The 26,831-nt window shown below is 40.4% G+C and overlaps 1 protein-coding gene across 10 annotated transcripts in view; it reads right to left on the bottom strand.

Moving 5' to 3' along the window:
• The window catches only part of tjp1b (tight junction protein 1b), a 73,599-nt gene that overhangs the window by 37,707 nt on the left and 9,061 nt on the right, over positions 1 to 26,831 (bottom strand). For 7 of the 10 annotated variants that reach the window (XM_086298972.1, XM_086298971.1, XM_086298969.1 and 4 more), the window contains exon 3: positions 15,073 to 15,214. In XM_086298972.1, coding sequence (XP_086155098.1) covers positions 15,073 to 15,214 — 142 coding nt within the window. Of the gene's footprint in view, positions 1 to 3,395; positions 3,665 to 3,734; positions 3,893 to 15,072; positions 15,215 to 25,429; positions 25,972 to 26,831 lie in introns of those variants that run through there. The other 3 variants (XM_086298975.1, XM_086298976.1, XM_086298977.1) reach the window with 3 other exon arrangements.

The raw sequence follows: 26,831 nt of genomic DNA, 5'->3' as shown, positions 1-26,831 counted from the left end.
GTATTTCGAATAATTCGATTATAAAAAAATTATATATAAAAAAAAAAGTTCTCGATGCTTTGTCTCTGAAGCGCCATGTCACCATGGAAACGCGAAAGCGAGCATCTCTCCCATGTTTGCGACTGAAAACAGACCAGCAATACAAACGTATTTAGGATTAGCGTGTGAATAAAAAGTCTGACCACATTAAGTCCACACAGCTTCCAGCTTTAAACAGAAACACTGACAACAGCAGCAGTGATGATGACTTTAACATGGAAACAGAGTCTGTTTACACACCGCGAAGAGCAAAGAGGCGGAGCCGTTACTGAGACGTGAAAGAAAGCGGCGTGTTTCTAGCGTCCAAACAGCAGCGCTGTTCCCGTAATCATTATTAAAACCTTTACTGGGATAAACGAGCGGGAGTCCTTCATCAAAGCACGTGATCAACAAACTCAGACGTGAAGAAAAACAGACTTTGTAGCTGCTCCATCCACCGCAGTTTGTTTTACACAGCGAAAAGTCTGCAGTAAGCCTCCAGAAGTTATTAAAATCTGCAGATTAACTGTTAACTTAGTCTGATGGCACCTTTAAATTATACAGCTTACTGAAGGCTGACGGCAGCCATCCTATTGTACATGGAAACGAAAATGGGCGAGTCGAAAACGGGCATGGCAATACTAGACCATATTTATTTCAAGATTTTTTCAGAAACATTTTTCGGATTCAAAGTGAAATAATATAAAATACTGTCTCAATTAAATTGCATTGATATATTCAAAAATGAAAACTTTTTTTTTCCACAAACCAATAAAAATGTATATGGGCCAGTAAAACTGAGCCACTGACGTGCGGGATTTTAGGTTGGACACTGAGACGTTAATATTAATTAACGTCTACACCATCATAACATCTTGTTTTAAGCAGCGCAGAAACATTGCATCAAAGCACAGGGCAAACTTCAGAGTGCTGATACGCTGGCGTCTATTCATTGCACCCACCCCATTCTCCTTTAAAGGCTAACAGACACAAACTCACTGATTCACTTCCACAGACAGAAACCCATGTACAGGAACTCAAAGCCTTCCAAGAACACAGAGTAAAGATGAATTGAATTTTTTATTCTTATTATTTTATTATTATATCATTACTGAAATAATCGCTAGCTGCAGCCCTAATCACATTTCTCAGTTTCTTTTAAAAGCCATTAAAATGTGTGGCATATTGCAGTGTGCACAAAATTGCACATGCATTGTCATATTATTTGCTAAATGTGGCTAACATTAGCAGCAGCAGCACCAGCAGATTTGGAGGTTGGCACTGAATCCAGTTACCTACAGTCCAAATTGGATGGGGTAAAAGCCAGTATATTCAGCCACAGCCTAAAAACATATTTTCATTTTAAATATTGGAAAAGTCACACTTAATTTACGATAAGACATCTACCTTCATTTTCAGGTATCTAGTTTGTACAATACATTTCCAGTAAATTAATAAACAATGGCTCTGTTTTCTCCTTGTTAATGTAGCTTTGACTTGTGTCTGCATATACATAAGCCTAAAAATGTAAATTGGTATCAGCACCCAACAATCAGGACTGGGCTCTAATCAAACATTTTCAGCCATTGTTTTCCAGCATCCTTAATTTAAACACATTCTTTATCATCTACACGGAGGCCATCCACTTTGATATCCTTTATAAGAAAGCAATCTGTGTGCATAGTCCTATCTGCAAAACCAAGGTTTATAGGTGCAGCATGTATAAACACATGGCATAAATACAGTAATTCAGTCTCATTAGTATGTCTGTTGTCACCACCAAACAGATAAGCCCCTAATTCCAGCCAGTTTCTATAAATACACAGGATTACAAAGCTGCAGTCAGTCAAATTTAACTTAAGTAGGCAAAATATCAGATGCGCTTGTCCTTCCTTCCAAAACCGCAATGACTCAGATGATGGTTGCTCTCATGACAGCTCAGGGCAACATGATTTACAAACCAACATGTATGTCTGCCCTTGGGTTGATATTTTCTTCTTCACAGTAACATGTTTGCCAGAGTTGCTGCCTGTACAGCTCTGTGTTCTGATCTGTTTTTCAGCAGGGAAAGAAAGACGCAAACTGGATTGTGCAATGAAACATCTGAAGGGTAACCACAAACAACATCTGTAGTACGACTCTCCCACTTCATTTGACAAATCTATTTTCCTTCCCAGCTGCAGATTCATCTAGTGTTACTATCACAATGCCAGTCGCCAGCATTTACACATTTTAGTCGCACGCACAAGGGAGTTCAAGATGAAGATGTGCGTCAATGAATCACAAAACTTCCAGTAAAATATGCAGTAATTATATATGTGATAGGGTAAAAAAATCACTGTAATTGTTAAATAGCATTCAGTGCTAAAGTCATAGACTGTATTAACAAAAACAACACAAGTGAAATGCATGACAGGACCACTGCTATATTTTTCCAAAAAACATAACAGAACTTCATACACATTTAATACCTGGCATCTTGGCCGGAAGTGACGCTTAGACATCTCACAATCTTCTTTTGTATTCAAAACAAGATTGTGAGATATAAGGAACCACCAGAAAGAGGTGGTTGATTGTTTTCCTCTGCAGCTAAACTGACTTAGGAATCCCTTAAGAAGCTTTTGGAAGGATAAGGTAAAGAAATTAGAGTCAATACAGGATATTTCGATTACTAAAATCCCGGATAACATCAAGTCAGAATCTGAAGCTCACATCTTCATTGTTATCTCTTATTTCTACACGTCCTAACATGCTAGTGTCTTCTGTACATAAATTAAATAGGTTACAGCACATGTGAAAACGAGATAAGTGATAATAACATGCAAAAAAAAAACTTACATCAATCAATACTAAACAGGTGAACACTGGTGCCTTCAGTTCATGTTAGCAGCTGTCCATTGGTTAGTATGGAAACTAACAATGAAAGTTAGCCTGCATGCGCCATACCAAACAGTCGTTTATCCCCACCAAAGACCCCACACACACAAGCACACACATAGCTGGTATTATTATGACATGTTTAAAATGTAACGACAGCGGGGCAGGCGAGCAGGTAGTCCAGTGCCACTAACCTAATCCCAGCTAGGGACCTAACTACTTTCCCAAAAATCCCACTTCGTTTTTTGTTTGTTTTTTTACTAACGGAACATCAGTACAAGGTGAGACAGCGCACCACCTCCCCCTTTAATTTACAAAGAGGAAGAAAAAAACCCATGTCATATTTCTAGCAGCTGACTTCATATTACCACTCCCTCCTTGCGTCCTGCACCCTGACACTAAATCTTGTGCCCCTTTTATACCCTCTTGGTCAAATCAGCCCCCTAGCTGGCCGACATTTTGTTCCAGCAGCTAGGCTAGCTACTCCCAGCTAATCTTACCTGGACGCACTTAATAACCCGTCCGCTCGATGACAGCTCTAACGCAAGGCATTCTGTAGCTTATTCTGACCGTTTATGCATGCCCCACATAAAATACGTTAATGAACCTCGTTATTGGCCATTTCAAATAGGAGGTACGTTAGCGTGGCAACTTGCTAACCCCTTAGCATAGCGCGCAGATGCAGTTGGTAGTAGTGAGGTAGCTAAGTTACCTCGGCTTGCACCGTTATCGTTCGCCTGTACCCGCAGGGGGACACATCTAGTCAACTCCTACGGCTGCAAAGAAAAACACGCTCCCCAACAACGCACTTGAGGAAAAAAATCAAGATAACCATTCACCTTCGTGAAAGCAATGGTCCTCTCGGCGTGCTTGTTAAAATCTCACATAAAAGGAAAGGGGTCTCTCTGGTGTGGCTCCAGAGCAGCAGCAGCCGCCGCACTGCAATGGCAGGCAGTGGATGAAGCCTGCCCCCCCCCCCCTGCGCTCACACTTCGGCTCCCTGCTCCGCCGCGGCGACAGTGACAGGTTCGCCTGGAAGAAACCATTCCGGTTTATCCGCGGGGGGAGAGGAGGAGGAGGAGAGCAGGGATGCAGAGCAGAGAGGCTGCCCACAGCAGGAGCAGCAGCAGTGATATCCAGCAACACGAAGCGCCATTCCAGCGCGTCGTTGAAGATGGAGAAAACACGCCGAAGACGCTTTATCAGATTGCGGTGAACATATCATTATCCAGTTTTAGGACCCGAGTAATTAAGGCGACTGTTATTTTGTCATCGATTAATAAATATCAATGTAATTAGATATTCCTGAAGTGGACCGTCGACGATTGTTAATGTTTTTTCATGTAACTTGTTATAATTACACTTTTTAAATTTATTATTAGCCTATACGTTAGATAAACTAAATCTGGTTTAAATTAATGCATTGGTTGCGAGAAGCCTTTTAAATTTCACATTAGGTGAACATGTTTATTGACTAACAGCGGACACTTATTGCTTGGGTTGTTTTAAATTATCATTATTTTAGTCTAAATAATAACACAAGTTTAGGCAGCAGATCAGCGCATGGTCAAATAAATTAGAAAAAGCAGGTAAATTTTCATTTTATTTAGGTTAACAAATTTTCTGTTGTCAATAAAAAGCTTGTGAGTGTGTAGTCAGTCATAAATAACCCCCAGAACGGCAATTCGCTAAAAACTTATTAACTTTGAAGTTAATATTTGTCTTGACCACCAAACTGCCCTTTTCCCCCCTTTTTCCAGGTAATATGCTTTGCACTAAACCAAATTGTCTGCCCTCTTTTCCTCATATTGTGCAAAAAGGTAAAGTACAGAGAGGTATTTTTGTGTGAGGATGACAGGGCTATTGGCAGTGTTTGCATTCATACTTTTAAAAGTGTAGTTTTAAAATAGTATTTTTTGCTTTTTTGCCAACATAATGAAAGTATTTTTAAAACACAGCTCATTCAAATGCTGCAGTACTCGCTAGTGTCAAAACTAAGACACTCCAAGATTTTTTTTTAAAGCAAACAACATTTGTAAACATTTAACACAAAGCTAGAACACATATTCATTAGTTACAGACACAGAACCTCAAGCTCTATATAATCTCACTAAAAAAAATAGCAGAACTTAACAGTAATTCAAAAGATTGACTTTAACAAATCTGTAGGGTTCACTAAGTGTCCTTTAAAGGCATCAGTGCTGGACAAGGACAGGACGCTTTATCCCACATGCCTTTCTCCACATGTGTGAATAGATGCCTTCCTTATGTTGCTCTGAATGCAAACTGTGTCACCAAGAAATGTATTTAGCTATTACTTTTAACAACCTCAAACGTAAACTTTTTTATAGGAAAAGCTGAGGTAGGTTACTTAAGTTGTAACTACATGGTGCAGAAAGCCATTTAAAATGCAGAGGATAGAATTAAAATCCAGCCTACAGTCACGATGCTCAATACTCCTTCCCATGGGGGCATACAGATTTAATCAATATACAGCTGAATGTAAATTGTGCACTGCACCAAACTCCACTCTTAAGACTCTATCGCATGCACTTTAGTTTGTTAGCGTTTCCACAAGTAACTAATTCCCTGCAGCGCCGTCCGTTGTGTATTTTATCACTTTGAGAATGTGTGACCGTTCTTGTCACCTCTACCTCTGGCACTAATGAACGCAGGAGAAGACAGGGCCTGAATATAATGCTGGAGGAGAACAGAGGTCCTGCAATGTAGCTGACGTAAGGAGATCGCTGCAGATTTCATTGGAGGATCAGAAGGAGAAGGGGGAGGTGAGGGGCATCTTGAATGGAAGAATGTGTGTTGGCCAAGGTCATAAGAATTAGATAAACAAAGGCAGGCACAGATGTCGTGTGGAAAAGCAAAGTGTAATGAGCAGCAGTTGTAACTTACAACTTTTCTGTGCTTATATTGTGATAACAGCAAAAACTTTTGCAGTAATTGAGAGTGTGATGTGTATCTGGAGGATGAGACTCATCATTGTAAGTTCTTGTCACACATTACAATGTTCAAAGTTTGTAAGCAGAAAAAATCAAACCATACTTGTAATGCATGTCCTGTTTTGCCATCTGCGTCTGTGAATTGAAGTAGCTTTGATGTGAGCTCATGCCTCTTAATGTATTTCTGCAGAAGCCCTTGACGTACCCTCTGTTATTGCTACAAGAGTGTTTGCATCACTGACTTCAACAGCACAGAGGGAGTTTCACACGCCGTGCAACAGAATAATGCAGCGTCTTCCCCCCCCCCCCCCCCCCATCAGTGCATCTAAAAACACAGACAGGATCCAAAGCAAGTATGACCAGAGTAGGAACGAATCACACGAGTGGAAAAGCAAATTAGAAATTCACAGCAGGCTGGCTTTTAGAGTGCACTGCCCCTGACGGCACGTGAGTCACCTCTCGGTTGTACAGGTCAGGAAAACAGCCGACTAAGCAAAGGCTGGCGTGGCCATCTATGTGCTTTAATGACCACAGCTATCAAATGACATGACAGAAGTTAAACATAGCACTGCAGCAGAGGAAAATAAATGCATTTGTCCAATAGCTACGTGGAATAATATATGATATTCCATGACTCCATGTTGCCAAAGCTGCAAGATCATACGCAAAACTTGGTTTCTTATTTTGTTACCCAGTGGCTGGTTTTACAAATTGGAGTACATCAGTGTAATCCCATAACGGAGTGAGCTGGCTACTGTACAGTGGCTTGTGTTTCTGCGATTTCTGTGTTGTCCTCTGTCAGCATCACTGACCTCTAGCATGAGAAAGCATCCCACTGACGTGACAGCCAAGCCATTAATTCAGGACAGAAAGGTTTTCAGAGGGCCGTGACGTTATGAAGCGCGGCACATAGACGCCATCATTCGTGATCTCACGAGTAGGAGGCATCTTGTAAAGTCAACAGGTAAGAAAAGCACCCATCAAACAGCGTTTTATAGATGAATGAAGTGTGACCTCTGTAAAGCATGTAGAGCGGTAAAATCCAGCTGAAGGCTCTAGGAGACACGATGTTGCTGCTGGTACCTGGATTAGAAGCTCATTTTACAGTTTGTGATTGCATCATCAGTTATAATATATATATTTAACCTGGAGTGTAATATTCAGTTCCTGCATCCAAATATAGATAGCATTTATGATGATAATCATGCAGCTGTTTGCTGTTTAACCTTTTGAGTACTGCGCTTTTATGTAAGGCACAGCTAATGATTCACTTTTGTCTTTGTGGTTTGCTTCCTTTGAATGCAATTAATAATTTATTTATTTTTATTATCACATGAATTGCCAAATGGCTGCTTTGAAATGTGCTTTTGCTGCAAAGGAGCAGCTAAATTGTCACCGTATATCTGTGGAGAATTTGACTTTTGCACCATCCGTATTATTGCACCGGATCAAAAATGCTATCCCAGAAAATACTCTATTACATAAGTGTCTTTTTTAAATTTCCACTTTAAACACAGGTAGCCTGTTTAATAAACTGGTGCAAGCATTCTGATCTAGAGTTAGTGGAAAATAAGGAATGACACAAACACCATCTGACACCATGGATGTTCAGGATGTGATTGAGAAAGGACAAATCTGGATTTACTGATTCGTGCTTTTTAAAAGCTAAAATCATGTTCAGGAGGGAGGAAACACATATTTTCCAAGATTCCCCAAATGAACCTATAATCTGTGTCTCATTTTCCCACCAACGGCTGAGAGCTCAGACATATCAGGTGACATGAAACGGCCTCACATCCCCGGCCTGCGGATCATGTGACAACAGTCTACCACAGCATCCAAATCCTCTGGATCAAACGACATCATGTACACCGGCAAAGAAGCAATCACCTAAGTATGTTTATCCCAGGAGGGAGCATGAATGCTAATAAAGATGAACAATTCCAATCAGTTAATGTGGATGCGCGTTATGATAGAGAGGTTTTTCACTAGTAAGGTGGGGGGGCTAAATTGTTTTGCCTTTGAGCAAATGCAAAAGTTAACCATGAAGCTGAATTCCTCGAGGGGGAATTAAAGATTTTAGATGACCAGTTTTGGTTCCGCAGAGTGCTGAATGGCACCAATGTGTTGATTTTCAGCGTGCATTAAGAGGAACTGCTGAAATCCTGTGATCTAAGGCCTAACCACCTACACACCGTGTGACCCAGGATGTGAAATATCACTTAAGGCTTAAATTTATGAGGTGGCTGCTTCTTATTCCCCATCATCAAGAACTTTAAATTATTTTGGATTCATAAGCGGCTGTCTATCCTTGGCTTGCTCCAAAGAGAAAAACCTTGCTCGGGATGATAGTAACGCAATTAGAGGCCTAGGTGGACTGTAATCAGATGGTCCCTTTGGACCAGACCGAAGGGGTATTTTGGAGGGCAGTTGATAGGGGTAACAGAGACAGGAAGAAAAAGGGAGAAAAATCACCCAGGTGTAATTTACCGCACTGCGGAAATAAGCCAGACCATGCTATAAATCTCCACTTCTCATTTCTACTAGAAAATAATTTTTACTAAAGTGCAGGTTAAGTCACTGGCAGATCCCATGAGAAAAAGATAAATCAGGGCATAGAGTGCATGGTTGAAGGTGTCCCCCCCTAATGCAATAAATTAAAAAAAGCATGGAGTTAAACAATTCTGTATCATCGGCTTCAGCAATCAACTCTACCACTTCCTGTGGCTGCACAGTTCATTTATTGTCGCGATCATTTGTATCGTAACATTAGTGCCTATGTAAAAGCTAAACCCAACATCCAACCCCCCTTTTTTTCTCTATTGTGTCAGCTGTGCAAAAAAAAAAAAAAAGAGAGAGAGCATGTGTCACTCTGTTCCTGTGCATTTAAGTAGTAAAACTCTGCCCTCTGCAGGCTTTCAGCAGAACACTTTATCTGTCTTGAACCTGGCTATGTCAAGCCTCGCAAGAAGAAATCTATATGAAGAATTATTCATGATGGAGTGAACACAAGCAGGAGGAGAGTGGATCTGCGTGATTGCAGGCCCATGTTGGCGGGTGATGCACGCGCGATCTAATGGAGGGAGACGCATGAAGGAGCTGCGGCTGTTCGGGTTTGCCGTGATGGGATGCTCCTGAGCCTAAACAGCATATGGTGCCTCCCTGGGCATCAACACACATCCTACATGTACAGAAACATGGCAGGCTGCAAGAAGCACACAGACGCACCGCTTACACAGCGAGTGCGCACACATCTAACTACACAAAAAATACAAACACACACTGCTGTCATGTAGAACTATAAATCAGTAAAGTAAAACCTTACATTTAACATGATGTGACATGTTAAACCTTACAGTACTTGAAGCTAGGGGTGCACTGATATATTGGCGTTGTTATTGGCTGATGTTGTCCTTGTTGCCTGACATCAACATATCGACTTCCTTCAAAGACAGAATTAAATGTCAATAATGTCCATCTGGACTGGATCGTCATTCACCTGAATTTGTATGATCTGATACTATCAACGAGTATGTTGCTTGATGTAAACACCTAATGAGTAAAGGGAAAAGCTCACAATATAGCATTATCACAATGGAAGGTTATTATTTAGACAATAAAACAGCAGCTATTTGTGATAATCACTTACTGATGTCCATTTCATTTTAGAAAATAATCACACCGTTGCTGGAACTAGTTTCTTAAAAGTTTAAAACCTCTGTTTCTCTCAGGAGAGAGACTCGGTGTATTTGGACTAAATAAAACCATCAGATGTTGAAAAAACTGTCATCCTTTTCAATAATTATTTACTTATCATAATAAATCATTCTGAACCCTTTTCAATAAGCAATGCAATGACTCATCTGTGGATATGATTAGTATCACATTTTCCTCTGAGGTGTTTGCTGGGAAATGCAACATATATTTTTGCTGCCTGTAAAATGTATTTGCTTCCAGAAAACCAGCATGCGCTCATGTCATGATAATCAATCAGCGGACATTGTAATCTACGGCGCGTCCACAACCCTCGTGATTGATTAAGTTGTCTCGGCGCAGCCTCCTCACTCTTCCATTCTTCATGCCTGACTTGCCCACCATGGCCACCATTTTGATTCATACCAACATTACATCATCCTGCTGGGCGTCCTTCACTTGACCATACCCTCAGGTCCTCAACATGAACTTTGAGTCCTCCTTGAAAATCAGCCAACATCGTAATGAGGGTCTTTTATTGTGGCGGTAATAGATTGGGGCTGTATTTTTACAACAGGAAATGTGCATGTGTGTGAGATGTTGGTGTAGTGCAACATTTTCAGTAAACCTCAGCTGCACACAGGACCCGCTGCCCAGGTCTCGCACCCCCTATCATAAATCAAGTGGAAAAGTCAATAGAGTTGTTGGAATTTATGTGAGTTTGAGTCTTCTCTTTTGAGATGATTTGTTGTAGATGAGGGACTAGAGTACAACAATTCAGAGGCACAATTTATTTTCCTCAAATTGTCCACTGACAAGCAAGGACTCTGGACAAGAGGAAATTGCAAATGCTGACAGAAACAGAAGCGTTACATAAACATGCAATAACTAGTTAATTAGGGGTCAAAATGCACAATTTTTTGTGAATTAGCAAATGCTACAAAGCACCGTGCAGTGTCATCATAGAGCCTTAACTGACCCCACCAGATGTCCTAACCGAGGACACATAGATAGTCCTTGTTCTCGGGTCACACCCCCAAGACACGTCCTCAACATCTGCCATTCCCACCGCACAGCATTTGGGATCACACACATCAGCAGCATCACACATGGTCCGCTCAAGCTCAGTGTCACATATAAGCCCCCTGAATCACCTCCAACCACCCCTCAAGTGCTTATCACCAACAGGACATAAAAATCATCCATTTGACTGTTCTTACATAACAGACCTGCCTCATGTAGAGGAATCAGTTGCTCCAATCCCAGTTCTTCCCCCATGACCCCCCTTACTCATCCCTGCTCCTCCTTCCATTGTGTTAGTCGTGATAAATCTCCTGCACCCACCCCCTATGCACTGTTCATCCCTCCTTTCCACAGCTCTTGTTGTGCGTCCCGCTCAGGTGCGGCCCTCCGCTCCCGCTCTTCCATTCCTTCATCGCATGGGAACAATCTCCTGGTAACAGGCCCTGAATATGCAGATTGGTTAATTCAGCTGCAGTTGCTCTCTCTGTAAATGCATCTGCAGCACTTTCCTAAGACTGAGCAGTGAATAAATGCTTACGCTGGGGCTTTTTAGGTGGTAGTTGGGGGGGGGGGAGTGCCTGTGTCCATGGCAGATTGCAGCCAAGGATGGGATTTTGAGAGTGGAATAAGGCAAGCAGAACTAATAAGAGATTAGGCTTTGACCGGTGCAAACCTCGGGCACAGGTAGTGACTGATCCTGATCAGTTAAGGAGTAATTAATTTAATTGTGCTCTTTATCATGGCTTAGCTGCATCTCCTCCCTGCTGATGCAGTTATAGCTTCTCTCTGCAGCTCACCTGGTTATAGCCTTTGCAGCAAACATTCCTTTAACATTTTCCAAAACAGCTGAGAGAGCAGGAAAAACACTGCATTAAAAACACATCTTCTCCCAAAATCAACGCACACACGAAAACAGCAAGCCCAGTTGCACCAAGGCTACACGGCCTTTTTCTGCTCGTCTGTAAAAGACGTTTGATGTAACATAGCGCACGCAAAGAGCCACACATTCAGGAACAAAATACATCAAGCAATGTATTTTTTTAGAGCACCGGAGTCAAAGATATTAGAAGTGTAAATGATAACGAAAATGGGATTTTGTGCTCCACTGTGTGCAACACTGCTTTGCAAAGTTAGTGTCACTCGTGAACATGGAAAAATAACTCCTGCCATACACAAAGGCACTGGGTGCATAAAAAGACTGTAGTTAACCCCCCTTCTCCATCTCTGTTGTGCTTTCTGCAGCCTTGGCACTAAAATCTGATTCAAGCTTTCTGTGAACAAGTGCACTGCTTGCCAATACAAATGACAGCGGGAGTGGGCCACGCGCCAAAGTCCTCCCCTGACTATCAAGAGAGAAAAGCAATCAAAAGAAGCAATCAATATAAACAAAGTCTTAACTACTATTGATTATTTAGCTCCACACTGATGGGCAATGATAGTTATGGACCTGAATTCATACACTCAGTTGATTAATATCTTTACCCATGTGTTGAATCAGCCAAACAGGCAAAAGTTTTTACATTATTTTTTAATTTTTGGGGGGTGGGATTGTATAAAATGAATGCACATCATCCAGAGGCTCAGTGGCAGTGTTGTGTCTGGTGTGACATGCCAGCGGGATGTAATGGAAACTGTTCCTCAGCTCAGCATCCTGCGGTGTCATCACTCACTGTAAGGCGGACCGTTACTTCCATCAGCTGCATTTGAGTTTGGGCAAGTCAGCAAGTTTTCCTCTATTGCACACGCAGCCCATGCTAAAGAAATATACCCTGGAAAGGCCCAGGATCCCTTAGCTGAGCTCTCAGTCTCTGGTGAGGTAGTGGCCACTCAGGCTGTTTCAAGTATCCTCTCTGAGCAGTAGGTCATAAAGACAAATGACAGCACGGTGTATGACTTACAGAGCGTGATAGGAAACGAGAATGCAGAAACGCCACACTGCTTTTTTTATTCCAATGAAAGCTTAGGTTGGTTATGCATGGCTCAAAATCAAGGCCACCACTAATCTGTCAATTACAGCCTAAAAGCCTCCACCATATCACCGCCAGGTTTGCTGGATGGGAACTGAATGTTGATTTTGTAATTACTTTTCAAATGTAGGTCTTTTGTTTAGTCAATCATGACAATTCTTTCCTTTTTTTTGTCAGTGCAGACAATGACTGATATGCGCCGCTAAACTCACTGTGCAGGAGGGTTTTCGCTGCTTTTAGCCACGTTAATTAAATGGCTTTAGGGATAAAAAAAAAATATCAGCCTGTCACTCAATTGATCCGCCACTTACACTGAAGCATTTCAAGTATTGGATGGATTGCGCTTATGCTGAATCCTACAATAGTGACTTCAGGCCAACAGTTTCTCCTTTTATTGAAATAAAAGTATCTTTGCTACTACTTTATGGATTTATACAAAGGCAAATTTAATGCAGATATCCCATGATCACCAGGGGATAAATAAGGATAAATCCTTTTTTTTTTTCTCATAATGCTCCGACTTTTACTCTCATGCCACCATGAGGTCGTGATTTATGGTTTTGGGCAAAATACTTCAGCAATTACAGGATTGATTGCTGTGAAATTCAGTTCAGATGGATTGCAGCAACACCGGGGATCCTCTTTCATATAACGCCATCCTCAAGTCAAACAGCTCCCAGTATGTGGTTTATCACAAATACCTGCAAAACTGATAACAAATCCATGAACCCGAACTGTGCTATATGCTGCTATTTGCTTACTGAAGCTAAAAATAAGCTCTCAAAATACACTTAATAGTATTTAAAAGCATTTTATGTGATTATAACTTGTTTAAAATAAATTACAGCACTTCAAAAGAAACTACATATATACCCCAGAGGCAATAAAAACTCATGTTCTCAAGGGCTGGTATTATTTTTTTCTACCAATCCTTGTATTAATAATTAAACCTGCTGAGAGGTTTTCCTTTAATGAGATGGAACAATTTTGCAGAATTCCTAGTCAGGTCATCGCCGAGCTGTCAACGCGATACTGCTCCCCTGAGGCTGAGGCCCTCCAGCAGTCTACTGCTGTGTCTGTGAATGCGTGCGTTACAACTGTGTTTGCTTTGATTTGCGCACATTAGAGCCGCTCTCCTCCTTGTTATGCCTCATGTATCAGAAAGCGCTTTGCAAAGAGCACGTCATGATAACTTAAAGCGACTTTACGGATTTGAAAGGAAAAATGTGACAGGTTTTACTTTGAGCATTTAGGAACAGTTTGGTGGATTCAACAATTGAGACACCTGCGCTCTGAATATAAAAAGAGTGTTTTGTGTATGTGTGTCTCTGTGTGTGGCTTGATCCTAAAACATAATCTAACCGTTTTTATATATTTTGGATCATATAAACCTCAAATATTCATCAGCATCCTGAACTTTATTTTAAACTTTAGAGCAGATTTTAAATGTCACTGTGAGAAAATGTGTCTTTTATGCAGGTCGGTCGGCTTAGTTAAGCATAAAGACTGGAAACGGAACGACATGGAGCCTGACTGTGTCCGGCAAACATCAACATGTTTTATCTCGTTATATAACCACTAATACACCTCAAGTATGAAATTACCCCACAGAATCGCAGCATTTTTACACGTCAGTTATGCTGAGGATTAAATAAATGTCAGGCATTTGTTTCACCTCTCTTTGCAGTCTAACTAGCTTGCAGTGATATTTTCATATTTATGAGTACGCTTTAATAAGCTATAAAAAATAGCGTTTTTCCTCAACAGTGTTATACCATTTATTTAATATCTTGATAATACTGACAGCTACTACTATACAATCTAATATGATGCAGTACTTTTTCTTTTGAAGCCAAACTTGAATCTCAAGCTGCCTCCACTCCATCTGTACATGGATGATGACACGAATACTGAGAAACTGTTCAGCTTTTCAATTTCAGCAGTCTTTCAAGATAACTGTAGAAACCCTGGAATAATGGTATGATGACAAATACACTGCTTACTCATCCCATCACGGAACAATTTCAAGAATATTATAGTCATCTGTCAGTGCACAGTGTAGTTTCCGCTAATCTAACTCTCATCAGCACCCAAGAATATAAGAAATATTCAACTTTAATTAAAGGGTTGCATTGTAAAGCTCCTGTAATCCGGTTATAAATCAGCTATTTGATATTCATGGAATACAAATCTCAGCTGAAGGATTTCTCTTTTTCTATTATTACCTTTCTTCTTGCTGCTTTGAAATGATCTAATGTAACTATTTATTTATGTTATTGTCAAGCTTTGTATGTGGGAATGTTGGAGAACCGCAGAACTGATGTGAATTTTACAGGTCGTGTGTCTTTACCAGGGACAAACAGGTCCTGATTGGCCTGCCTTACAGGGGCAAATGTTTAGAGATTTAAATAACTTCTTTCTTTAGTTGGCACGTTATTGGAATTGCAATTTTTCTGTGTTTCTGTTTTTTCTGGCTTCTTGGAAATGTGTATTTATGATAAAAAAAAATCATCACTTTGGCATCCAGTGCATTTACTTACATTAGAATCAAGGAGGTCAATGCTGTCCAAGCTCTTGCTCCTATGAATGCGGCCCTTGATGCGGCGGAGTGATGGCTTGCCCTGACTGGTGCTCACGGAGGAGGCTGCTGTGCCGGAGCCCGCGGTAGGACTGGGGTGTATCCTGAGGTGAGCAGAGAGGGAGCAGGAGGAGTAGGGAGGAAAACAACAACACCACATCAGGGCAAATAAGCTCATGCATATTTTTAATACAGCAGGAGAAAGTGCCACGAGTGAGACTAAAGAAGATGAGGAAGCAGGCTTTAGTGATGTTTCTGCCTTTCAAAATGCCACAGCCCCCCTACAGGATAAAATGGCATTTAAAGAAATATATAATTGGATTTAATTTTACAGAGGCACTGTAGGGAAGCACCGCAGCTTCGAACACAGAAGGCCAGTGCTGCTCCGCAGGCCATGGCAGCCAAACTACAGCTGGGTTGTGGTGAGATGTGGGGAGGAGACACACTGGGCTGACCTGTCACCAATACTCTCATGAAATGTTGTACCCATCGCAAATGACATACTTAAGCAGCGTCGCTGGAGCCCTGCTGACCACATTAAAACCCTCTGCCTCTCCTTCCTTTTGTTTCTTAATTGCTGTGTAAATCACTATAATCACCAAAAAATTAATCAGCCCCAATGGGGGGTGAATAAAGCAGTCACATCTACCTCCTTTAAGCCTTACTGTATGTTACTTTAGCTGAACTTTCTAATAGGGCACAATAGTTGTGCTTATACATTATACATACAAGCCTTAAAAAAATAAAGATTATTGATTAGTGGTTTGTAACAAATTACTAATGTTTAAATATCCAGTGAGCGGAAGTTCTCAGGGTGAAAATGTCTTGTTGTCAAAGGGTTCAGAGGGGAGCTTTAAACTCACAGGAAGCCACTATTAACTCAAATAACCACTTGTTACAACCAAGGTATGCAGAAGAGCATCTCTGAATTCCCAACATGTCAAACCTTGAAGCAGATAGGTTAAAGCAGCAGAATACCACACCAGATGCCACTTCTGTCAGGCCAAGAACAGGAAAAGCGGACAATGGAAGGCTGGAAAAACTGTTGCCTGGTCAGATGAGTCTTGATTTTCTCTGTGACATTCAGATGGCAGGGGAAGATTTTGACATAAATAACATGAAAGCATGGATTCATCCCACCTTGTATCAGTGGTTCAGGCTGCTGGCGGTGGTGTAATGGTGTGGGGGATATTTTCTTGGCACATTTTGGTTCCCTCATTACCAAATGAGCTTTGTTTAAACACTACAGCCTGGAAATACCTGGTTACTCGTGACAGTGAGTTCACTGAAATCAAATGGCCTCCATAGTCACCAGATCGAAGTGTAATAGAGGTTGCTTTGCGATGTCAGTTTGCCAAATCATGCAGCAACTGGAGTTTTAACCGTCAGTAACCTAGCTGTATTTATTACATTTTCCTATTGTTAACTGTAAAGTTAATCCTCTACAAATCTCATCTATAAATGATTAGTAAATAGGTTATTAAGCGTTCATAAACCAGTTCAAACGTTAATTTGTGACTTCATATATATTTTTTAGCAAGAGTTCAAAAATATGACTGATGTTTCTTAACGACAAAAAAATGTTTTAAATGTGTTTTAAATTTCTCAAATTTGTATATTTATGCCTTTCAGTAATGTATTTCTATATCAACGCAGTTTCAAAGGTGCTGTGATCATTATTGTCACATGCGTTGTTTCGCTCTTCTGTTTAAAATACAATGAAAATGTTAAAAAAGTCAAAACGATATACTAGGGCAATCCATACATGACTGGTTTACTCTTTAGAACTTTTTAAAAATCAGCAGTGGATGTTGCTACATAATTTTGTCCGTACTGAATTAATTCAGTGTAGAAAAAGTTTCTCATGAATATAAAAAGCTCATGAAGCATAGTGTAGCTCAAATTGGCGCTATTGTTACTGCCTCTTCTCTTCTCTGAGTCACTCCTAATGAGGATTTAGATAACACAATATTCAATGAGGTAAAATCCCCTCTATACAGTGCAGCTCAGAGAAAACAGATATCCATTAGCGAGCTCAACAGCAAGCCTGAGGAGCTCCCGAGGTTTGGAGGCTCAGCAGAGACGTTACGGGAGAGAGGCGCGGACAAAAATGGGAGGGAAGAGAACATCACCAACCACTTTCTACCTGCATTCATTCAATTATTGCCTGAAGCATACTAAGGGGCTTACTGGAAACGCTACTGTGAACCATTCAACAGTACGAGTACGTGCAGTCAATTACTGCCGACCTCAGGTTGTTCTCATAAACAATACAGCAAACATGACTAATGAGAAAAGCTGCTTGGATTGTATCACAGCCCTGGTGCAGCCTTGCGCATTCAGAGCCTCATTTCTTGGATGTTGATTCTGAAATGGATTTCAGCCAAAACACTTCAAGCCACAAAGGCAAGGAGTAAAATAGTGCCAGCAACTGTGCCGACTCAGATATAATGTGCAGTGAATTATTTCTTATTCTCTAACAAATATGCAGGTGTAATGTTTCACTTGTGAGCTGAGACAATGTATAACACTGTGAGATTTAATAATAGCCTCTCCCTTTCACTTGTGACATTTATGGGCACAGTTTAAACTACATGGATGGATGGATGGCGTTTGGCAGCCCAGAAATATTGCCAAAGTGATTGAAGGTCAAAAGAACTCTTTATAATTTAAAGACACATAGTCACAGATTTGAAACTTTACAGGAATAGTTTGACATGTGGGAAATATTGTCCGATCTTTTCATCTTTTCTCCTTAAGAGAAAGGCTACTACCTAATGTGAACCTCACTATTAAAGACATAAACCATTCACTTGTGGAGAAATCGGACAGGTTAGCTGGTAGCCAGTGTTACTTAAAACCCCATACTTAAATAATTTAACCAGTTGTGTGCCATTATAATGTTATTTTCCCATCATCTATCCACTTTATCCAATTCAGGGTTGTGCAGGGAAGCTGGTACTTATCCCAGCTGCCATAGGCCAAGAGGCAGCGTATACCCTGCCCAGAGACCAATTAGCCTAACTTCAATGTAAGTCTTTGGACTATGAGAGGAACCCAATAATCCAAAGAAAAATACAAGTCCACAGAGGCACAGCCAGATGATGGACTCAAACACAGGACCTTCTTGCTGTAAGGCCCTATGGCCCAATGTTATTTTGCTTCCTTGAAAAATATGAAGATTAATTCAGTCAGTTCATATCTGTTCATGTATTTCTTTCCCTTTTTTCCCTATCATATGCTGTTATGTTGTGGATGTGAATGTACTACAGATGGTAAGTATTTTTTTCTAGTTTTGGATTTTCATGATGTCAAGGAGCACAGAAAGCCTTAATAAGACACTCAGAAGCCCCTCCCACCTACTGTTCAAACGTTGCATTTATGAGGTACTGTTAGTCAGAAGAAAGTTGGGTTAAAGTAGAAAGAGAGCGCAAAATATATTGTATTAGACTGCGGATGAACTGAGGGGAATCCATCAAGACCCAGTACAAGACAAATAATCTACTTTATCTACTCTACTGTAGTTAGAGTTTACAAATAAAAATATCATAGTTGGCCCTCTTTAATATGAAACAGCTAGGAGAAGTGTAGCTTGGCCTTGCTTACTGCAAGCAGAGAGAAAAGTATTAAGCATCCTAAACCTAGCATCACTAATTAAGATGCTATATCTTGTCTGTTTCATATGTACCAGAAAAGAAAAGAAAGCTGTTCTTGACGTTATTATAACTTGCTGTAAATTCCTGGAGTGATGTATTAAAAAATACATGTATATACTATCATTCCCACTGCTGTTTCTATACATACAAAAATATGAGATGTCTTCTAGTATATTTTACAATATATAGCAACCACTTATACACAGTACAAATTGCTGCTGTATTTAATTGGATCTATATTTTTATCAGGGTTTTTTGTACACTGTATTTTCTTATTTATTTATTTATTTTTATTTTTCTAATATATCTCTAATTCACTTTTTCTTTTTGACCCTTGTGCTGCTGTAACAAGTGAATTTCCCCAGTGTGGGATTAAATAAAGTCTTTATCTATGTAACAGAGGGGGGTCAAAACAATAACATTTTAAATCATTCAAGAGATTGTAGGCCTAAATCACAGCACCACAGTTTTGACATCACGCATCCAACAGCAGCTGTTTAATATTCATATTTATTTTGTGATTGAAAATGACAATTTTCCTGACATCTGTTGTGGCTAACATTTCAAAACTGGTCCCATCAAGCGAGTACACCCTGTCGGAAATCCTTTATCAGCGTGCATTAGCAGAATGCTAGGGTTTCTGTGGGCCACACCCATCCTTCTGTTGAACACAATAGTATTGGTATTAATAATTATTTCACGCCTGCAGCTCAAGTCACTCCGATGGATAGAGATCAGTGTTTTTTTACAGTATATTGCAACACATTTTCCCGCTGTAGGCTTAATAGGTAGTTAAAATAGTCTTGATAAATTGGCTATAGTTTTAGCCAGAGTTAAAGAAAAATCACTGTATAATAAACAGAAAGCAATTTTAATTGGGTTTTTTGGTAATTTGGTACTATTTTCTCAAGTGTTGTATGCTTCCTTTCTTAAAGGGAACATGCTCAGACTTCTATCAGGTAAGGTAAAACAGACTCATTACTTTTATTGTAGTTATACAGAATTAAGTGGACCGATCATTTTTATGTAAGCAGAAACCCCCCAAAGACCCATTGCAAGCCAGGAAAAACCCAGCTAAGGTAATCTTTGCAGCAGCTGCTGCAGGCTGCATATTAAGAGAAGAGACATGAAAGTGCTATCAATGTTCTCAGCTAATGGGCAGCAAGAAAGCAAAGGGGCAAATGTTCTGAGAGACTACATATGTTACTGAAAGGACATTTTGTCAGCTTTTATTACTTTCATGTATTTTCTGCTGATGTCAAATAGCTGCATAGATGCTGCGAATGCAGGATTTTTTTTAACCATTAAGAGCCTAAAAGGTATTCATAATCATTTCTTTGCTGCTTTGTTTAACAAACAGTTCAAGCGCTTGATGCATGGCAAGTTAACAAAACAGTGTGGGTCATCTTGGCCCTGGTATAATGGGAGTATTGGAGTCTTGCCCCATTTGTAGTTTCTTACAACAAAGAAAATTCACTTCAGAAGATAATAGAATAAGATCAATGCCAAGACCCCAGATGGCCCGATGACCACAATGGAGTATAATAATGTAGTGCACAGATAAGGTCAAGCAGATGCCTGATGCTATTACGAAGAAAGGACGGAGAACACACACATACGCACGCACGCGCACACACAAATACACACATTAATCAGTTGCAGGACTTTCTGCCGTGCCTGGTTCCCAATCTCTCTTTCTCTCAGTCTGCCTGGAGGAGCCATCAGGTACGATTAGTTCAAGCAATAATGGCTAGTGCTTAATCAGCAGGTCAATAGGCAATGTTTCGTTCCATTCCTCCCATCTTGGCCAGCACTAATATAACACTTAACAGGGAGAGCAATCCTGGCCATTGTCTGCCACACACCAATGCACATAAAGAGACACACACTTCAAGAGAAATACTTATAGTTGGCCAATCCAAATAAAGAGTCTGTTAAATTAGGCATCTCTCATCACTTTTATCCCAGTATCTTCCTGCTTTTGGTGTGTTATTTGGAGAAAAGGCACAGGTATAAATAAGATGAAGCATTACATAAACACAGTAGACTTGTTGTATTATCCCTACAGGCTTGCAACAGAGTGTAAAGTTCATTAAGTCAGGTTAATGCTAATCTTTGGCTGTGTGCAAGTACATTTTTTTAAAGACTCCAGGCAAGAGGAACATCTGTTTGCAAAGTCTAATCCTAATTTAGATAGATGCTGCCGCTATTCAGTCTTTATTAAAGGCAAGCAAAGCCGTGCCTCCTCTTACACGGAACACACGGTCGCTGGTCGGCGGATGGTGTAAGTGTTCAGGCAGGGCGGTGTGTAATCTCACTGCCACATGCTGTGAGATCAGCAGCAGAACAGAAAGCAGTTCTGACCATTTGACCAGAAATGGGACAGAATTAACGCTGCAATTATGAAAAGAGCTGGAAGCAGGATACTTGAACGATACAGCGAGCTGCTTCTTCATACAAATGCAAATGCCTTTCCCCCCCCCCCCCCTCCATTTAAACTGGTGTCACATCCTGTCGTACATCTGCACAAAAATTACATTTGTGAATGGAAGAACTTTTCAAATCCGTAGCAGGGAGACATACAGAGCTGGCGGCACAATTGTTTTATTTAAGGAATTAACTAATTACTCTTCATTTCCACTATGCGTATTCACATTTAAATGAATTGTTTCTTGTAAGATGTAAAAACTAATCATAAATATCTCACAGAAATTTGTTCAACTTCAACAACATTTACAGATTTATCTAAGAGAAAAGCAGTGAGTCCACACATTATATCTTCAGCTTTAACCAAACAGTTTTCTTGCAGTTTGGTCGGACGAAACTGTTAAAAGATTAAAACATCAGGACAACTTTCTCCCTCGCAGAGAGAAGCTGAGAGCCAGTTCTCCACATAACAGTGCTATGTTTTGTTTAAGCCTACAAATTGCAATAAAAATATTTATATTAATTTCAACAATAATGTTTTTTCACTTGCATTGTTAGGGTTTAAAATTCCCAAGACAGTAAGGCAATTCAGTCTACAGTCATTTCTCTGTGTGTACATATTTACTTGACAAACTCACTATAGGCTATGTTTCTAATCCAGACCAATCAAATGAGGACACTGCAGCACGCTGGTTTGACCAGGCGCTTAAGGTGACATAGAAAAGGATCTGTACACACTCCTTGTGTATTTTTCCCCTTTGGTTTTGTACTATAAACCTTATGAAGTAGGAGAAAGTAGTGGAAAAACTATTTACTCTTATATGAATGACAAATGACATCTTGGGCCACGAGGAATGCAGTTCAGTAGTATCACTGCTATTAATGCATGTGTTGAACAACTAGTATTACTACTTATGAAATTGAAGGGTTTTCCAGCTGCCATCGGGCAAGAAGTCGCCAATCTGGTGCAGGGCTAATACACAGAATTGCACAACCATTCACGCTTGCTTTCACACAATTTAGAATCACCAGTTAACCTAACCTAACAGTCATTGGACAGTGGGAGGAAGCCAGAGTGTTGTGGAAGAACATGGGAGCTCTGTGCAGAGAGACTGCAGACAGCTGGTGGAGTCAAACCCTGGACCTTCTTGGTGTGGAGCAGCAGTGCTAACCACTGCACCGCTGTGCTGCCAGGTCATGTTAAACACAATAAAAGAGATAAGGTTGATGCTTGGGGATGTTGTGGAAGTTTTCCATTAAATAAAGCCTGCAGACAAGCGGTGAGCGGTAGCTAACATTCTTTAATCACAAACAAAGAACAGAAAACCAAGCTTGGTGGAGAGCCTGCATGATCGTGGGACAGACTGTCAGCAGAGTCTCTTAAGTGGCTCTCACTTAAATACCTTCTTCAAAAACAAAAGGCAGTACACAGCTGTTTCACACCCTAAGGCTCACACTCCCTTGCTACCTCCCAGAGTCATGAAGAGACAAAAGATTCTTCCTGTGGAGTTGTCTGCTTCCCCCAACTTCCTTACCAGACCCCCACCCTCTGTCTAACTGCATGAGTGTGAGACATGTTAAAATCCAGTGGCACCAAGGCATTATACAATAAAATAATCTGAATAATGCATAAATAAAAGAAATTCCTATACAGGGATTTTGATCTGATGTGTCTTTTGTCCTCTGTCCCTCCCATCACGCCCAACCACAGATTGCTGTCCCTCCCTGAGCCTGGTTATGCCTGAGGTTTCTTCCTGATAAAAAGGGAGTTTTTCCTTCCCTCTGTCGCCAAGTGCTAAGTGTTAATGGGGGTCATCTGATTGCTGGGGTTTTCTCTGTATTATTTTGACGTCTTTGCCTTACAATATAAAATACCTCAAGGCAACTGTTGTTGTGATTTCGTGCTATATAAATAAAACTGAATTGGATTAAATGTGTGTCTTTTTAAATGGCACCATGCTTTTTACGTGATAAAATTATAATATAATATTAACTGTAGCTGCTGATGTCTCATCACTACAGTGCTTTGACTGATTTTTCCCTAAAGTTATTATACATTCATGTGAAAATGCACTTTGAAGAGTTTTTTTTTAATCTCTTGACATATATATATTCCCACCTCCTTGCAAACCTTTTTCTTTCCATATGATTTGTATGATTTTGTTTTCATATGATTTGGCAGATTAGTGAACACCACAGCACAAATAAAACCTAGAATATGTTTAAGACTTGCTACAGTGACCAAAACACTTTTTGTCAAAGATCAGTTCATGTTGGATGAAATTTGAATAGCGCTGCACTGTAATGTGACACGGACAAAATACAGACATTAGTAAAAGAACATCAATTTCAAGCAAATTTAAAAGACCACACAAAAAGAAAAAAAAACCCATGATAGATTTTAAACCTCTTTAACATGATTCAAAAAATTTGTGAAGTGTAACCAAAAGCATGAGTGTTAAAGTGATTGTTGTGGTGCACTCAGTGACAAACAGTGGAAGAAAGTTTAGAAACCAAACACTGGTTGTCTCTGCAGAAACTTCACTTCATCTTTCAATTTCTGGGATTTATCTGTAAGGAAAAGTATTCGCTTTAACAAAGTCAGATATCACTTTGAGAGTTACACAATCACTTTAGCCTCTTTTGTCAGTGCACTGCTTTAGAGGAGACAATAAGCAGCTTCTTCCAAAACCTCCCTAAATACAGAGGCGTAAATATGAAAACAACAATAAGAGGAGAAACATGAAATGAATCCTCAGTCTCAGTGAAATAAGTCCCCTATCTTCTCCTATGGGGGGCAATTAGGCTAATAAGACGATGACTAAGGAATATGATTAGCTGAAAGAAACCCAGAGATAAAAAGCTCCATGTGATAAGCTCCTGACCCCTGCTGAGGCTACAGCAGCACTTTGACTCTTCTTTATTGTTTATAAAGGATGGTGTCTGCAGTAAATATTTGAATTAAGGCACAACAAAAGAGTGTAGGGACATCTTATTAGTAAAAAAAACAAACAAACAATGACTGCTAACTTACTGTTATCATAACATAAAGTAATTTAACTTAGGTGCTGTTAAATTCTGGCTGTGTTTTGTTCTTCTCTCAGTCACGGAAATGGTTTAGGTTGGCTCAAAACAGGTGATGATAACAGTTAAGCCTCTCTCACACACACTGGAGCCACACTAGCCTGTGCCACACTGTGCGATACATTTTGAATTTGCGTTAGACCGTATCAGAGTGCCATTGAGTCTATTGACTCCTAATTAACCATCTTTGCTTTCAAACAAGATGGTAATCCGGCTGTAATTAGGGATACTGTCTCACACACGTTGGAGCCGCCTCCACGAGCAATCTTACTTACAGTCAGGGAAAAAGGGGAATGAAAGGAAGGCTGCCTTTGGAGTAAATAAATGAACAAGGCCGCATGAGGACGCGAAAGAAAGAGAGGTGGTCACTGAAATATACTGTAGCGTTCAGGCACACAGAGTAATGGGGACACTGAATAGGTGGGTAGACAAGACACAAAGACATGCTGAGAGCAGATTATGGAGATAAAAATGTTTAATGAGAGATGTACAGAGGCCTGGCTGCAGGACAGGACATTAAAAAAAAAACAGGCGCGAAACATGTTTCATGCTTTACATTTTATTAACTAGTTACAACACAGCATTGGGAACAGGAGTGAGGTCGGGGAGGAGGGGGTGATGTTTACCACATGATTAGCTTGATGATGACATTTCCAGTGACAACAGCTGTGCAGTGGAGGCCATACAGTACATTAAAGCACATGAAGTTAGGATGAGGGGGGTAAAAAGAAAAAAACCCACGATGGAGCTATGACATCATCCTACGCATTCAACTTTACAAACTAATGCATGGGAAGGACAAGGCTAAAAGAGCCACTTGTCTCCAAACGCGCACGGGTGCACTGACACGCACGCACGCAAACTCCCAGCATGCGGAGTAGTTGCTTTGCCCCACCGTGTATCGACCACAGTGGGTTTGTAACGATTGCAACATGGTGCAGACCGGCTGCAGTGGCTGACAGGAATATTATGTCATTTCGGAGAGTGAGCCGGGCGCATTTTGGCTCCGTATAACCCGCTCATCCGTTTGACGAGATGTGGGAGGCGACGGCTCGGCTCATCGCAGTCCCCCCTTTTCCTTCTCTCCTCAACCTGCATCACATCATCATCATCACCATCATCACCATCATCCGCACCGCGAGTGATACTCACCACATACGCTTCCTGGGTGGAAGACAATGTTCTTTGTTGGAGGCGGTCACCCCCAGAGCCAGCTGCATAACAGTAATGTATTTCTGGTAATTCACCATGGTACTGTCCACCGCTACTAAAAATCCAACCCAAAGAAAAGCACAGGTGATCATATATTTCTTTAGTCCCTGGCATCCGCCTCCGCTGCGTCTTCCGTGCTCAGCATCACAACGCCATTTCCAGCGCTGAAGGACTGACAGTGAAAACACTCCCCGAGGAGCTGAGAGAAAGGTGCCGTACCGCTGCGACCCATGTCTGCAATGACACTCTGACCGTGTTTTTTTTTTTTCTTTGTTTTTTAGCTCTGGCAAACACACCGCCGATCCATCCGAACTGTGATTTTTTAAGTATTTTTTTTTTTAGTATTCTTTTTAATGACTACGGTCAGGATTTGGACATTATCTCCTTCCTCCTGCCTCCTCCTTCCTGCCCAGGGTTGGAAACACTCTCTTAAAAACGCTGCAGCGTCCAGGCGTCCGTGTGTGTGAGGTAGGGGAGAGAGTGTGTGTACAGTGTAGTCAGAGGGGAGCGACTGGGAGGGAGGGGAGGAGGGAGGGGAGGAGGAGGGGGGGTCAAGGGACCGATTCATTTAGAGATGCTCGCTTGTAGCATCCATTTAGGAAGTCGAAAGTTTGCCTTTAATTACTTTTTAAAGGTTGGTTCTTTTTTTTAAAGTCGACTACCTTTGTTAGGTAATACTTCCGGGAAGCGGTAATGACTTGCAGGGGCGTAACTAGGAATTCAGAGCTCCCTGAACACCCTGCCTCTCCTGATAGATGAATGATGCCTAAATTCCGTTTTGTTTTGTTTTTTCAAAAGGGTCCTGGTGTGCTGGATAAGTAGGCATGTCTCCACCAGTTTTATTGCATTTTAATATATATATATATATATATGTGTATATATATATATATATATATATATATATATATATATATATATATATATATATTTGTGCTGCTGTAGCCTCATATATATATTTAATAGATATATTAAAAAGGCATGAACATTTTTTTGTATCGAAAAATTATCAAACCGTGACACCAAAGTATCGAACCAAAGCGTGAATTTTGTGTATCATTGCACCTTTAATATGTGTATATATATATATATATATATATATGAATAAATATACATATACTTTGGTGTCACGGTTCGATATTTTTTCGATACAAAAAAATGTTCATGCCTTTATAATTTGTCATTTATTAAAATTAGAAATATATATTTTAACTCAAAAGTGCAGTTTTTTAATTTAATGTTGCTGAAACAACAAAATAATTTAAAAAAATCTATCTGATCGAGAAATCACAGAGAAATTACAGATCGAGTTTATTACAGAGAAATGGCTCTTTCCAAAATAAAA

This window comes from Aulonocara sp. 'chitande type north' Nkhata Bay, linkage group LG7 (genome assembly GCF_057382095.1).
Source record: "Aulonocara sp. 'chitande type north' Nkhata Bay isolate Kocher_YH1m ecotype deep benthic linkage group LG7, A_spYH_male_GT1.1, whole genome shotgun sequence".
In the NCBI taxonomy this organism is placed as follows: domain Eukaryota; kingdom Metazoa; phylum Chordata; class Actinopteri; order Cichliformes; family Cichlidae; genus Aulonocara; species Aulonocara sp. 'chitande type north' Nkhata Bay.
The sequence above is the reverse complement of the archived record's forward strand: the minus strand, read 5'-3'. Positions and strand labels throughout refer to the sequence as shown.